Genomic DNA, 16099 nt, shown 5'->3' with positions numbered 1-16099 from the left:
GTCTCTCAAAACATCCCTGCATTTGAAGTCTATTTTATCTGAGATTAATATTGCTACACCTGCTTTCTTTTGGCTGTAGCTTGCATGAAATATTTTTTTCCATCCTTTCACTTTCAGTTTCTTTGTGTCTCTGTGTCTAAGATGAGTCTCTTGTATGCAACATATTGATGGTTCATTTTTTTTGATCCATTCTGCGAATCTATATCTTTTAATTGGGGAGTTTAATCCATTTACATTCAACGTTAAAACCGTGAAGGCATTTCTTGAATCGGCCATCTTATCCTTTGGTTTATGTTTGCCATATTTTTCCCTCTCTCTATTAATATCCTTTATTGTACCCATACCGAATCTCTTTAGTACTGAACCTTTCTCCAAGTCTCTCTGTCCTGTCTTTGTTTCTCTGTCTGTAGGGCTCCCTTTAGTATCTCCAGTAGGGCAGGTCTCTTGTTAGCAAATTCTCTCAGCATTTCTTTGTCTGTGAAAAATTTAAGCTCTCCCTCAAATTTGAAGGAGAGCTTTGCTGGATAAAGTATTCTTGGCTGGAAATTCCTCTCACTCAGAATTTTAAATATATCGTGCCACTGCCTTCTCGCCTCCATGGTGGCTGCTGAGTAGTCACTACTTAGTCTTATGCTGTTTCCTTTGTATGTGGTGAATTGCTTTTCTCTTGCTGCTTTCAGAACTTGCTCCTTCTCTTCTATGTTTGACAGTGTGATCAGTATATGTCTCGGAGTGGGTTTATTTGGATTTATTCTATTTGGAGTTCGCTGAGCATTTATGATTTGTGTATTTATGTTGTTTAGAAGATTTGGGAAGTTTTCCCCAACAATTTCTTTGAATACTCTTCCTAGACCTTTACCCTTTTCTTCCCCTTCTGGGACACGAATGAGTCTTATATTTGGACGTTTCATATTATCTATCATATCCCTGAGGTCCATTTCGAGTTTTTCAATTTTTTTCCCCATTCTTTCTTTTATGCTTTCATTTTCCATTCTGTCATCTTCCAGGTCACTGATTCGTTGTTCAACTTCCTCTAGTCTTGTACTATGAGTGTCCAGAATCTTTTTAATTTGGTCAACAGTTTCTTTAATTTCCATAAGGTCATCCATTTTTTTATTTAGTCTTGCAATGTCTTCTTTATGCTCTTTTAGGGTCTTCTTGATTTCCTTCATATCCCGTACTATGGTCTCATTGTTCATCTTTAGTTCTTTGAGTAGCTGCTCTAGGTGCTGTGTCTCTTCTGGTCTTTTGATTTGGGTGCTTGGGCTTGGGTTATCCATATCGTCTGGTTTTTTCATATGCTTTATAATTTTCTGTTGTTTTTGGCCTCGTGGCATTTGCTGAACTTGATAGGGTTCTTTTAGGGTTTGTAGACCTATTGAAGTCCTTATCTCTAATTTATCAGATCTACAGCTTCGTGGAGTACACTTTCTCTAACTAACCAGCAGGTGGCGTCCACGAGCCACCTGTTCTCCACAAGCCAGTTCTCCCCTGCTTAGCCTTTTTGGTGAGTGGGGGAGTGAGTCTTGTGCGGCCCAATTGGTGTACCAAGCTTGCGTGTGTAGTTGGTGTTGCCTGCCGTGTATGTGGGGCGTGTTTCTGGGCAGTCAGGGAGGGGGGGTGGCCCTAACAATCAAATCTCCCTGATGATCCTAGAGTTTTAAAGCTGCTGCAATAGTCTAATCCTTCAGTTCAGTCCTGCCACAGTTTGTCTCAGCCACTGACCCACAAGTCCTTGGTATTGGCGTATGGCTCCTGAGACTTGCAAGTGGGCCCCTCTTCCAGGCTGTGCACCCTGGGTCCTCTGTTGAGGGATGACTGTGCTATGTCACAGGTGAGTGCCGTCCCCCCAGGGCAGTTCTGGGCTGCTGGGCTGTGTAGGGAGGCTCCCAGTCTGCTCAAATGGTGGCTGAATGGGGCTTTGTTAATTCACACTGCTCCACCTTCCCAGTTCTGGGACATTCAGCTGAGGTTGCAGGGAAGGCTAATGTCCACGCCCAGTTTTGTGGTGTGTGCCTGTTATTTGAAGCACTTCCGTCACACTGGGTTGTCTGGGGCAGCTCTGGGCTATGGGGCTGGCGATGGGCAGGAGTGTTTCCTGTCCACCAGGATGGTGGCTGTGAGCGGAGACCCCCCTTTTCTTGGGAAGTTGTGTTGTTTAGTGAATTTTCTCAGCCACTGGATTATTGCCTTTTGTCTCAGAGCTCTCTTAGTTCTGCTCTTGACTTGACGTGCCCAAATTGCAATTCTTTGAAGCTTTCTGTATTGGGCTTCTTAGAGTAATTGTTATAGAGAAAGAAAAAAGGATTTGAAAAAAAAAAAACAAAAAAAAAAAACGGCCCTCCTCAGAGATCTAATGGGTTATTGAAATGCTAATAGACAAAGCAACCAGGGCCATTAAGGAAAGGTCCACAGGGCAGAGAGATCAGCTTTGCTTCGGGATTTGCATATGCGCCTCAAGGCCTGAGCTCCGCCCTTCCCCTTTCTGTGTTCACCAGAACTCCAAAAATCCTCTGCTTTTATTTTGGAGTTTTTCGTGTTGTTTTTTTTCTATGCCTGTCTCCTCTCTGCTGGGCTGGCTGCTCTCAGAGTCTCTGGTGTCTGGTCTCAGTCTATCTATGGTTGGAGTTTGAATCAGTAGAATGAGTTTCCGATAAGAGCAGCCACTGCAGTTCTCCCTTCTCCTTCCCGGAGCTGACAGCCCCTCCTCCCCCGGGACTGAGCCTGGCAGGGTGGGGCGCGGGTCCCCTGGCCGCAAAAACTTACAGATTTCGCTGATCTCAGCAGTTCCACGTTTTCATGAGTGTTGTATGAAGTATGCCCAAAGACAGATTGCTCTGTGGTGTCCAGTCCACGCAGTTCCTGGCTTTTTACCTACTTTCCTGGAGGAGTAACTAAAACTTACAGCTCACCAGTCTGCCATCTTGTCCCGCCCCTCATTATTATCTATTAATAAAATAATTACCAATTAAATTTTAGGATATTGGAAATTCTGAAAACTTTTTAGAGAGACACTTAATGAAAGAAAAGGCTTTATACCTTGGGGAAAAAAGAAACTGCAACAAAAATGAAAGCTAAAATGCTGGTAAATAATGCTCATAAGTTCCTTTTATCTCAATTTGGAATCAAGTTACTCAGAGGCCAAGGTTATTTTTGTTATTAGCTCTCTAAAGAAAAGGAAAAAGTTAGGTGAATTTCTATTTTAAAAAGAAAAAAAATTGGATACCACTATATATTTGATAAAGAATTTACTACACAATGGCAAAAAAGAGCTATTCCTAGATATCATTGTTTTTTCAGATTGACATAAACATAATTAGTATAAAAAAGTTTAGACTCCCCTCTAATTTGATTAAATTTGTGTACTTTCTATTGTTCTTTCAAGCACAAGCATGGCATCCAGGTGAGGGGAAATTTAAAGAAGATTCAAGAACAATGAGAGCAATTTTTATAAAGTAAATGCAAGTGATTTTTTAACAGCCTAAATATCCAAACTGAAATTCCAAATAGGAATTTCCTAGCTCTGAATTTTTTCAAATATATTATCTGAACTTAGTTGCAGACCTCTAGTATTTCTCCTCCTGTTGTTGAAGATATCACAGCTGTAACGAATACTGATGGAGAGCTATAAAAACGCATGAATACACTTCCCATAATGGCGGTTCAGTGAAGAAGTCTTCGAACCCTGCTGCAGAGAAGAATTTTACAATCTAGACAATAAGTTTAGAACAACTATTTATAAGCACTGGAAAGCATCTGAAAGCAGGTAGAGGCCAAAGGAGTGATTTCTCTTGAGGAACTACAATTATAAAGTATAAACTTATGAAACTGGGGCTTTTCTCAACATCCCATGGCTATAATGGGGGAAAACCAGAGGAAAACAGCAGTTTTACAGGCCGGTGGTGAGAGAGCTCAGAGAGGTTCAGGAGGAAAATTAAGAAGGAAATCTGGAAGTGAGAAAACTGCAGAATGGCTGCTACCCAAACTCAGAGTAAATTATATCCAAATCCCTGGCTGACTGTTAAACTGCATGCACAGGGCCCCTAGGGGGCCTGGAAAAAGAATGGGCACAGACCAATGAAGAATACACTCTTAAAAGACAGAGCTGCAATGGGTGAGTTCTGTGATTTTATTGCTTTTCTTTCTTTTCCAGTGCTATGTTTTAAACTGAGTTCATTCACCAACTGTACACAGCAGAAAGGTGAAGTCTTACTGGTTTAAGGTATAAGAGGACAGAGCCTGGGACTGGCAGAGCAGCTGGAAATTAAAAGGGGAATCTCCAGATGCAAGGGAACCACAGGGAGAATATGCCCCAAAATCCTAGGCTGATCACCAATACATGTACAAGAAATGCCCCCAAGGATCTAGACTAAAAAAATAGTAGGCGGAAATCCTAAAAAGTGAACAAAGATATAAGCTATTGCACAACCCAGGAGAAAATATGTCATTTAAGTCCAGGAAAGTTAAGTGACTATTAGAGTAAAAAACCAACAATCCTCAACATACCACAGAATCGTTAATGTATTACTTACAATGGCTAATTTTTCAACCAATAATTATTAGACATGCCAAAACAAATCAAAAAAGAAAACCACCACCAAAAAAACCGAGGAAAATGTGATCCATAGTCAGGAAAAAAAGTCAGTTAATGAAACTTACTCCAAGTTGGCCAAGATGTTGGATTTAGCAAAGACTTAGAGTAGATTTTATAATTGTATTAATAACATTATTATAATTTTATAATTATGCTTGAAGAATTAAAGGAAAAAATGGTCTTATTTATTGGACAGATAGGGAATCTCTAGAAACCATAAAACAAAATTCAAAGGGAAATTCTAGACTGGATAAGTATAATAACTGAAATGAAAAATTCATTAGACAGGTGCAGAAATAATTAGTGTGAAAACACATGAACAGAAACTACCAATCTGAAGAACAAAGAAAAACAAAAGATTTAAGAAAAATGAACAGAGCATCAAGAGACCTGTGGAACAAACTAAATAGTCCAACATATGTGTTGTTAGAGTCCCACAGGAGAAGAAAGGGAGAAAAATGGCAGAAAATGAAGAATAATGTAAGTGCAAATCAAAATCTGAAGGATGGAAGACTCTGAAACTTTAAACAGGAAAAAAAACCTAAAAAATGCTAGATTTCTCTTTAATGAAAACAAAACATCTTTTGAAAGCATGTCGTTCTTATCAGAAAGAAAACTGCCAACTATAAATGTCCCACACAACAGTTTAGTTGATTTAAAATAAAAAAATAGAGCAATATAAAAAATTGGAAAATAAGTGTTGGAGAGCATGTGGAGAAATAGGAATATTTGTTCATTGTTGGTGGGAATGTAAAACAGTGTGGCTACTGTGGAAAATGGTTTGGCAGTTCCTCAGAAAGTTAAACAAAGAATTACTGTAGAATCCAGCAATCCCACTTCTAGGTATATACACAAAAGAACTGAATGCAGGGACTCAGATATTCACACATCAATGTTCATAGCAGCATTATTCACAATTGCTAAATGATGCAAGTAACCCAAGTGTCCACCAACAGATGAATGGATAAACAAAATGCGGTATGTACATCAAATGGAATATTATTCAGCTGTAAAAAAGAAATGACATTCTGATAAATGTAATAACATAGATGAACACTGAAGTCATTATGGTGGCTGATATAAGCCATACACAAAAGGACAAATACCGTATGATCTCACTGATATGAAATAATTAGAACAAGCAAATTCATTGAGTCTGAAACTAGAATACAGTCTACAGGGGTTGGGGTGGGGGTAGGAAATGGGGAATTAATGTCAAATTGGTACAGAATTTCTGTTTAGAGTGATGGAAAAGTTTTGGTTATGAGTGGTGGTGATGGGAGCATAACATTGTAAATGTAATTAACACCATTGAGTATATTTGAATGTGGTTAAAAGGGGAAATTTGAGGTTGTATTTATGTTACTACAACAAAAATAAGTTTTTAAAAAAGGAATAGGATTATATAACACAAACAGTGAGACCTAATGTAAAATAGGAAATATAGCTAATAGTATACTTACAATAATATTCTTTTATCAGTTGTAACAAAGGTACCACACTAATATGTAGGGTTAACAATAAGGGAAGTGTATGGAAATTGTATTTTTTGAATGATTTTTCTGTAAACCTACACCTTCTCTAAAAAAAAATTTTTTTTAATTCAAGTAATACAATAATCGGCTATTTCTTTATAATGGTTCCTGTAGTACACTCCTATGTTTAACTTTAGACATTCAACATCTGTGGCCATAGGACTGATATGATACCATTTTTACTCATTGCTTTAACCCCATGGCTTCTGTACAAGAATTCTTAAATTTAGAAAACTCATTTAAGGGAATGGAAGCTAGATAGAACCTCTGTTTGGCTTATTTTTAAATATTCAGAGAGTAAGTATGTTTTCTAAATCTCTTTCCCTTTTATTTCTGTATTAAGACATGGGTTATTATAATCTTTCAAGTTCATGGGCAATATAAAAATGGCCTGAAGCATACAACAATTAAAATAAACCAGAAGCAGAACATGAAAGAAGTCTGTTATCACAATTCCTGTACTTAAGCATTTAGGGTTGCAATTTTTAAGATCTCTATGATGCTATCAAAAATATCCAGAGGAAAAAGTTAAAGACTATTCTTCAAGCCAGTTTAATACACAAAAACATACAAAATTACAAAATGAATGTTAAATTTTAACATATAATAAGAATCCAACCATATTGAGATTAATAGTCTTCAGCTTTCCTATTTTCTAAAATAAAGCTGTGATCAAGATAAACATCACAATGTTATAATAAATTAATGTCCGCTACAATGCTTGTTATTCCATTTGTCTTTAATGTTAAAATTAAAGGTGGGCATGTTTTTCTCTCAATTATTTTGCTAACCTATACTTTCTATTTACCAATGAAACCTAAGAAAGATAAAGAATTTTAAGTGCTAAATTTTCTACTTTTTTTCATTTAAGAGAAAGCAAACATGATAACCCCAACTCCAACCCCAATTATATAGATCATCTTATTCAGATGAGTAAGAGAGTAATTTTACATTTGTATGAGTTTTTACTTGTCTATGATTCATGTGTTTGAAAAAACTATGGTTGTTAGCTTTTCACTAAGATCAAGATGAAATAATTTAATTGGTATAATGCAAAAAATATGGGTTTAAGAAAACCAGTATATGCTAAAGAATCAGAGAAATAAAAATGAATACAATAATTTTATAATACATCCTTCATAGTATACCCAATGCTAATCTGCCCATAAAATTAGAGATTTGAATCTGATTTTTTTAAATCAAAGGAAACTTACTTTATCCTAGGTTACATGGACCCAGTATACTACAAAGAGAATAGATAATTCTCTAGGAAATCAATTAGTTCAAAACCATCCTGATTTTTTCCTTTTTTTATGTTTGTCTGGAGTACACTTTGGGGAGATAAAATCATGTCTAAGGAACAATAAAAATAAATAACATTTTTGTTGAACTGAACACTACTGATTTGCAAACCTTTAAGATACTGCAACATATTTATTTAGACCCAAGAAACAACTCTTAAATTTGTTTAATAAGGCAAATTAAACTTCACATAGAAGTTTAATTTTACTGGAGCAATGTGGTTTTCAAAAGGGCACAAGAGATTTTTAATTCATAAAAATGAACTTTATTTTGCAAATGGTAACCAAAGGGTCCAAAGACTTGAATGTTAACTTCAATTTGCTAAAAGAAAGGGTATTTTAGTCTCAGTAGTATTAACACCTCATATTAATGGCTGAACATTTATTTTCTGAATTTACAATGTTTAAGGCATTCTAACTAAATAATATCTCATGTTACAGAAAAGTTTCCAAAATAAATGTAATTATACATACTTTTATACTTTTTATAGTTCATAGAACAGCCAGTGAATAAGCATTTCACAGATAAAGAACCAGGGCTCAGAAAGGTGAAGTGACTTGTTGCAGGACTCTCAGCTAGCAGGTTACCAAGCTACAATTGGAGAAGAAACATCAGACTCCTACCTAGTCTAGTGAGCTTTTGAAAGCCACTCCATGCCATAGAAAAATTATAGCAAGTTTCCAATTGCTGCTGTTATTTCTGAGTTTTGCTGCCTCGCTACTACTTAGTTCAGAATCACCAAGTGCATATGGCACCTGGGGTAATGGCAATACCCAAAAGACAAAAATTTACAACTTGTAAGAATCACATAGATGGAAAAAGTTTTAGATCCTTAAGAACTGGAAAACCAAGTGAATTTGATGGAAGACTTCCCTACGATAGTTTCCCAAAGTAACCTCCATAAAATGCATTACATTTTAAAGGGGTTCCATGATTGTTCTAGTTTGCTAACGCTGCCGGAATGCAAAACACCAGAGATGGATTGGCTTTTATAAAAGCGGGTTTATTTGGTTACACAGTTACAGTCTTAAGGCCATAAAGAGTCCAAGGCAACACATCAGCAATCGGGTACCTTCACTGGAGGATGGCCAATGGTGTCCGGAAAACCTGTGTTAGCTGGGAAGGTACGTGGCTGCCGTCTGCTCCAAAGTTCTGGTTTCAAAATGGCTTTCTCCCAGGACGTTCCTCACTAGGCTGCAGTTCCTCAAAAATGTCACTCTTAGTTGCACTTGGGGTATTTGTCCTCTCTTAGCTTCTCCGGAGCAAGAGTCTGCTTTCAAAGGCTGTCTTCAAAATGTCTCTCAACTGCAGCTCCTGTGCTTTCTTCAAAGTGTCCCTCTTGGCTGTAGCAAACTGCTCCTTCTGTCTGAGCTCTTATATAGTGCTCCAGTAATTTAAATCAGACCCACCCTGAATGGGCGGGCCAATACCTCCATGGAAATTATCCAATCAGAGTCATCACCCACAGTTGGGTGGGGCGCAAAGAATTACAATCTAATTAACACTGATAGGTCTGCCCACACAAAATTACATCAAAGATAATGGCGTTTGGGGAGACGTAATACATTCAAACTGGCACAATGATCTAATTAATTTGGGAAATCCTGAAAAACAATTAGATTTCATTATTATAAATTTTGTAAAGACTTTAAATAGTATAATAAACACCGAAATTTTCTGGGAGTATAATTAAGGATGCACCGTCCCCCAAACATGTGTGACTACTGAATACCACTACCTGCCCCCCTTTTTATTTTTTTAAACTTTATTTATTGATAAAGTAAAACAAACAAAAAAACACAACATTTCCAAAAAAAACAAGCAAAGGATTAATAAAAATAAATAACCTAAAATAACTACTTTGCTTCTCACATGTTCTTACCATACCCCCCCCCCCCAAATTAAACAACTGTACTCCAACAAATTAGACAATTTTGAGGAAATGGATAATTTTCTGGAAAACATATGAACAACGTAGACTGACCAGAGAAGAAATAAAAGACCTCAACAAACCAATCACAAGCAAAGAGATCCAATCAGTCATCAAAAAGCTTCCTTATTATCCCCATGTTCCAGGAAGTGATCATTCTTATTCTTAGCCTCTCCCACCAGGATCCCCAGCCTCATAGGTTCTGAAAAGCAGTTCAGTGTATCCCTCATTGCTATTGCCATTCCAAAGATATCCATCCTAATAAGACTTTCCTTGCCGTAGCCATAAACATAAGTAACATATATGATGTCTTTCCACACCACCAGTTTTTTACAGTTTCCTTTGCTACAATAGGAAATATTTGACTCTCCATCACATTCTATCTATGAATCTAACCAGACAGCTAAGTCATTGGTGATCACTTCTACCATGAGGCACTAAACACGAACATGGGGGTTGTGATCGTTAGGTTTATGTGTCAACTTGCCCAGGTGATGGTGCTCAAGTCAAGCAAGTACTGGGTAACTGTTACTGCAAGGACATTTGTGTCTGGTTAATAAACCAGAAGGCTGATTTATTAAATCAGCAGTCAATTGACTGCATCTGTGACTGATTGATTACTTTGATGAAGGGTGTGTCTTCCAAATTGAGAGAATTCAATCAGCTGGATTTAATCAAATCAGTTAAAGACTTGTATGGGAGAAGAGAGAGAGACCTCACCTCTTCTTTGGTTAGCCAGCATCTCCTGGAGAATTCAGTGAACACCTTCATCGGAGTTGCCAGTTCACTGCCTACCCTATAGAATTTGGAATCACGCCTCCTGACTTATTGAATTTGGACTCATGCATCCCCATAGTTGTGTGAGACACTTTAATAAAGTCTTAAAATTACAGAAAAAAAAAAAAAAAATCTTCCTCAAATAAAAGCACAGGGCCAGATGGCTTCACAGGGAATTTTAACAAACGTTTCAAAAAGAACTGACACCATTCCTACTCAAAATCTTTCAAAAAATTGAAGAAAATGGAATACTACCTGACTCATTTTATGAAGCCAACATCACTGTAATGTGAAAACCAGAAAAAGATGCTACAAGAAAGGAAAACTACAGGCCAAACTTGCTAATGAATATAGATGCAAAAATTCTCAAAAAAATACTTGCAAATCGAATCCAAAGACACATTAAAAAAATCATACTCCAGGACCAAGTGGGGTTCACTCCAGGCAAGCAAGGGTAGTCCAACATAAGAAAATCAATGTAATACAACACATTAACAAATTAAAAGGGAAAAATCAAACGATCATCTCAATAGATGCTGAAAAAGCATTTGACAAAAGTCAGCATCCTTTTTTAATAAAAACACTTCAGAAGGCAGGAATTGAAGGAAACTTCCTCAAAATGACAAAGGGCATATATGAAAAACCCACAGCCAACATAGAATTCAATGGTGAGAGACTGAAAGCCTTCCCCATAAGATCAGGAATAAGACAAAGGATGCTCACTGTCACCACTATTATTCAACAGTGCTAGAAATTCTAGCCAGAGTAATCTGGCAAAACAAAGAAATAAAAGGCATCCAAATTGGAAAAGAAGTAAAACTGTCATAATTTGCAGATGATATCTTCTATTTCGAAAACCCTGAGAAACTGACGATACAGCTACTTGAGCTAATAAATAAATTCAGCAAAGTGGGGGGATATAAGATTAATGCACATAAGTCAATAATGTTCCTATACACTAGAAATAACCTAACTGAAGAGACAGTCAAGAAAAAGATTCCATTCACAATAGCAACTAAAAAAATCAAATACCTAGGAATAAACTTAACCAAGAATGTAAAAGACCTCTACACAGAAAATTACATAACTTTACTAAAAGAAATAAAAAGGGACCTAAAGAGATGGAAAAATACTCTGTGTTTATGGATGGGAAGGCTAAATGTCGTTAAGATGTCAATCCTATCCAAACTGATCTACAAATCCAGTGCAATTCCAGTCCAAATTCCAATAACCTACTTTGCAGACTTCAAAGCTAGTTATCAAATTTATTTGGAAGGGAAACAGGCCTCGAATTGCTAAAACATTCTAAAAAAGAAAAATAAAGTGGGAGAACTTACACGCACTGACTTTGAAGCCAACTATAAAGCCACAGTAGTCAAAACAGCATGGTATTGGTACAAAGACAGACATATTGAACAATGGAATCAAACTGAGAATTTGGAAATAGATCTATAGTTGACGGATTTTTCAGAAGGCTTCCAAAACCACAGAACTGGGAAACAACAGTCTCTTCAATAAATGGGCTGGGAGAACTGGATTTCCATATCCAAGAATGAAAGAGGACCCCTACCTCACATCCTATACAAAAAGCAACTCAAAGTGGATTAAAGACCTCAATTTAAGAGACAATACTGTAAAACTCCTAGAAGATAATGTAGGGAAACATCCTCAAGACCTAGTATTAGAAGGTCGCTTCTTAGACCTTTCACCCAAAGAACAAGCAACGAAAGAAAAAGCAGATAATGGGAACTCCTCAAAATCAAATGTTTCTCTGCCTCAAAGGAACATATCAAAAAGGTGAAGAGGCAGCCAACACAATAGGAGAAAATACTTGGAAACCATGTATCTGATAAGAGACTGGTACCTTGCATATATAAAGAAATCCTACAACTCAACAACAATAGTACTAACAGCCCAATTATAAAATGAGCAAAAGATAATGAAAAGACATTACTCCAAAGAGGAAATACAAATGACTAAAAAAAAAACACATGAAAATATGTTCATCTTCACTAGCTATTAAGGAGATGCAAATTAAGACCCAATGAGATGTCATCTAATGCCAGTAAGAATGGCTGCCATGAAACAAACAGGAAACTACAATTGCTGGAGAGGATGTGGAGAAACTGGAACTCTTATTCATTGCTGGTGGAAATGTATAATGGTACAGCCACTCTGCAAGACAGTTTGGCGGTTCCTCAGAAAATGCGATACTGAGTTACCCTTTGATCCAGTATATACCCAGAAGATCTGAAAGCAGTGACACGAATAGATATTTGCACACTGATGTTCACAGTGGTATTGTTCACAATTGCCAAGAGATGGAAACAACCCAAATGTCCTTCAACAGATGAATGGATAAACAAAATGTGGTACATACACACGATGGAATACTACACAGAGTAAGAAGGAACGAGGTCATGAATCATATGACAACATGGACGAACCTTGAAGACATAATGCTGAGTGAAACAAGTGACACAAAAAGAGAGATAGTGTATGTTACCACTAATGTGGACTCTGTGAAAAATGTAAAATAAGTGTCTTATAATGTAAAATATAGGGGACCTAGAGAGAGAGAGAAGCTAGTGAAGGGGGAATGATAACCTAATATATGCAGATACGATATTGAGGATGAACTTAATGGTATGGGAATGGTCAGGTGTGACTATGGTTTGTTAAGGTGATTATAATAATCAGTGACGTATTTAAGCTAAACATATTCATAAATGGTTGTTAAAGGCATGTAACCCACAGAGTTGCAACACAAACCTAAGTAAGTGTTAGCATGATAAGGTATGACACTGGTGCAGAGAGTTAACAACAGAGTGGTATATGGAAAAACTACCCATCATATATTATAGACTATATTTAATAGGAATATCTTACCAATACAACACTAATACTAGGGATGAATAATTAGCTGATAAGAGCTCTGGGATGTTTTATGTTGTGATAATTGTTTAAAGTTGAGAGTGATGACTGTACAACTAAGTGAAGATAATGTAAGATACTGACCATTTATGTTGGGATAGAATATATATTAAGTGAAATTAGGAACCCACTAATTAATGAATCAGGCCCTCAACTTGAGGCTTGCTCTTCTGAAACTCAGGGCTGAAAATGGGAGGCTGAGCCCTCCTATTATGTGTTAATAGGCACCTCCAGGGAACCTCTTTGGTTGCTCACATGAGGCCTTTCTCTCTCTAAGCTCAACTCTGCAAATAAATTCATTAACCTCTTCCTCCCCCTACCCCCCACCACGAGGGACATGACTCCCAGGGAGTGAATCTCCCTGGCAATGTGGGACATGACTCCCAGGAATGATCCTGGCCCTGGCAGTGAGGGATTGAAAATGCCTACTTGACCAAAGGGGAGGAAAAGAAAGGTAACAAGCTGAGGTTACAGTGGCTGACAGATCCCAAATAGAGTCAAGAGGCTATCATGCAGGTTTCTCTTATGGAAGCCCCAGCGAGACATCCCAAATGGCCACAGTATGCTATGCCCTTAGCAAAAGTAGTCTCCAAATACCTAAGTCCCTACCTGAGATTCTATAAAAGATTCACTTACTAAGTTTTTTCTCTCAGAAACTTAAATCCACCAGAGTGTTCCTATGCCAGACAAGTTCTAAAACCCAAAGGCAACAGCCTCTTTAAGAACAACAATTAGATGCAGCCCCCTTCTCCATGTTGTCGACACCCCTTTTCAATATAAACAAGTTAGGGTGCACACTGCCTAGACACTCCTGAAGATGGAGAAAAGAGATTAAGTGAGAGGAAGGGGTAGCAACAAACAACATAAGATTTAACAAAGGTCTATAAATACTGAAACGTTATATAAATATATATATTATATATATATTTTTAGATGTTGGGCTGTTGGAATAGCTGGGAGGTAAATGACACGGTGGAACTGTAACCTCTAACATTCTTTTAAATTTGCTCTATAGCTACTCATTGAATTGTGCTTTGAAAATCTTTACCTTTCTGAATATACTCTATATTTCATAACAGGTAAAGAACTGAAACTGTGGAACTGTAACCCATAACAATTTTTGAAATTACCTATATAACCGCTTGTTGAGATGTACATTGAAAGTTAACACCTTTCTGTATGTATGTTATATTTTACAAAAAATGGAAATAGCTGAAGTTGTGGAACTGTGAGCCATGACATTCTTTGAGATTTGATCTCTATTTGTTGAATCGTACTTTGAAAGTAATCACTGTTATGTATATATGTTAAAGTTCACAATAAAAAAAATGCATTAAAAATAATATGAAATCTAAATGTTTTAAAGAACAAAAAATGGAAGGGCACAAAATAATTATATTTGAGAATTCCTTAAAATTCACCATGAAGACTGAAAAAAATATGCCACTCTTGCAGTTTTATTTACATTTGCTTAACTGACAAAAGAAAACAGACACACACTAATGTGCATGGGTGCACATTTACAAATGAATTGGTAAAAAAATTTCATCACACTTGAATATTTTGTAAATAGCAATAAAATTTTTCTTACCTTCAAAAGCTCAAAGTAATGTAGACAGTGGTAAACAGGGGCTAGAAGTAGCCTGGGTAAAACATATTGAACAGCTTCCTTGAAACCTTCACCTATTGACTAGAAAACAAAAGTGATTAAATTTTTTTAAAAGTTTACTTTTCATACACAGTATATCTTGACTTAAAAATTACTATACCTGCAAATAGAGTGCCGCCCCAGGCTTTGATAACTGACTAAGGAAACGATCATGGAAACCAGGTCGTAAAATATCTCGAGCATATGATTCATATGGGTCAAATGCCAGTTCCTTAGAAAATAAGAACGTAAAACATAAATAACCAAGGTAAAACATAAATAACCTACTACTATAAATACAGAAAGATTAAGTTATGGGCACATCTGTGCCAGCACAATTATATATTTCTTTTAAATCCTCTAAACAAAAATTATAGGTCTCTTAATTATAATTTTAAGAGAATAAATATAATAATCTCAAGTAAGAGAGTAATTCAATTCTTTCTGATGAGTAATGGAAACTTTATAAGTTATAACACCTCTCAAAGGATTCTAGTTGGGAATTATCAACAAACACTGCCACAAGTAAAGGTAGACTTTTAGTTCTGCAAAACAAAGAAGCCCTAGCTTGAACAACAAAGGACAAAGATATCCACAGTTAGTAAGGTGTCAACATTTAGAATATCATTGCCAGACATGTATTTTCTCATGGTTATTTCTTGGTGGTAGACTAGTACTTTCACATTCTATGCACCAGAAAACAGTTGGTATCATCTAAAATTCGTTATTATGATTTTCACAAAACAAAACAATTTAACAATTTAATCCAAATTGCAAAACAATTTTACCATAATCAATAATTAATAGACTGAACAACTTAAACAGCTAGGGCTTTAGTAGTAGAATCTACTGGTTTTGATGACTCCTGAGGAAAAAGGAGAGAGTAAGTTTCCTGATTTTAGCAGGAGGAACTGGGCCTCTACTTTCTTCCATCCTGTGCCTCATTCCAAGAATAGAACTATTATGAAAATGGTGCTCTAAATTCTTGCAAGAATTCATTTCAAGGAAGGATAATTCTAGGAACAGGAAGAGGATATCTAGTGAAGGAGTGTAGTAAAAGGAGGTAAGAGAGAATAACAGACAAATGATAAGATGTTCAAGTATTAGTTAACCTTAATGTAGTTTTGCAAATCACTGTTTAAGGAAAGGTACCAGAATAGAAATCAGAAGATCTGAGTTCTGGTCTTTGTGAAATGCAATATGGCCTATAAAGTTCAAGTCATCTTGATTCCTTGAGCTGCCTTCTAGTTCATTTCCCAGTATCAACAATTACAACTCTCATCCCAACTAAAATATTTGACAGTAATATAACATAGAAAATTGTAGTTTACTGTAGATTTTACAGGAATAGATGGTAAGGTTTCAACAATAACAGGAAG

The 16099-nt window shown here is 36.5% G+C and overlaps 1 protein-coding gene across 3 annotated transcripts in view; it reads right to left on the bottom strand.

The window, feature by feature from the left end:
• Positions 1-16099, bottom strand: part of SOS1 (SOS Ras/Rac guanine nucleotide exchange factor 1) — a 250299-nt gene that overhangs the window by 57433 nt on the left and 176767 nt on the right. For all 3 annotated transcript variants that reach the window (XM_037807581.1, XM_037807582.1, XM_037807583.1), the window contains exons 7-8: positions 14842-14952; positions 14664-14762 (exon numbers count right to left, since the gene is read on the bottom strand). In XM_037807581.1, coding sequence (XP_037663509.1) covers positions 14664-14762; positions 14842-14952 — 210 coding nt within the window. The remainder of the gene's footprint in view (positions 1-14663; positions 14763-14841; positions 14953-16099) is intronic.

The sequence above is a fragment of the Choloepus didactylus genome, chromosome 17, assembly GCF_015220235.1.
Source record: "Choloepus didactylus isolate mChoDid1 chromosome 17, mChoDid1.pri, whole genome shotgun sequence".
In the NCBI taxonomy this organism is placed as follows: domain Eukaryota; kingdom Metazoa; phylum Chordata; class Mammalia; order Pilosa; family Megalonychidae; genus Choloepus; species Choloepus didactylus.
This window is presented reverse-complemented; position numbering and strand designations above follow the sequence as displayed.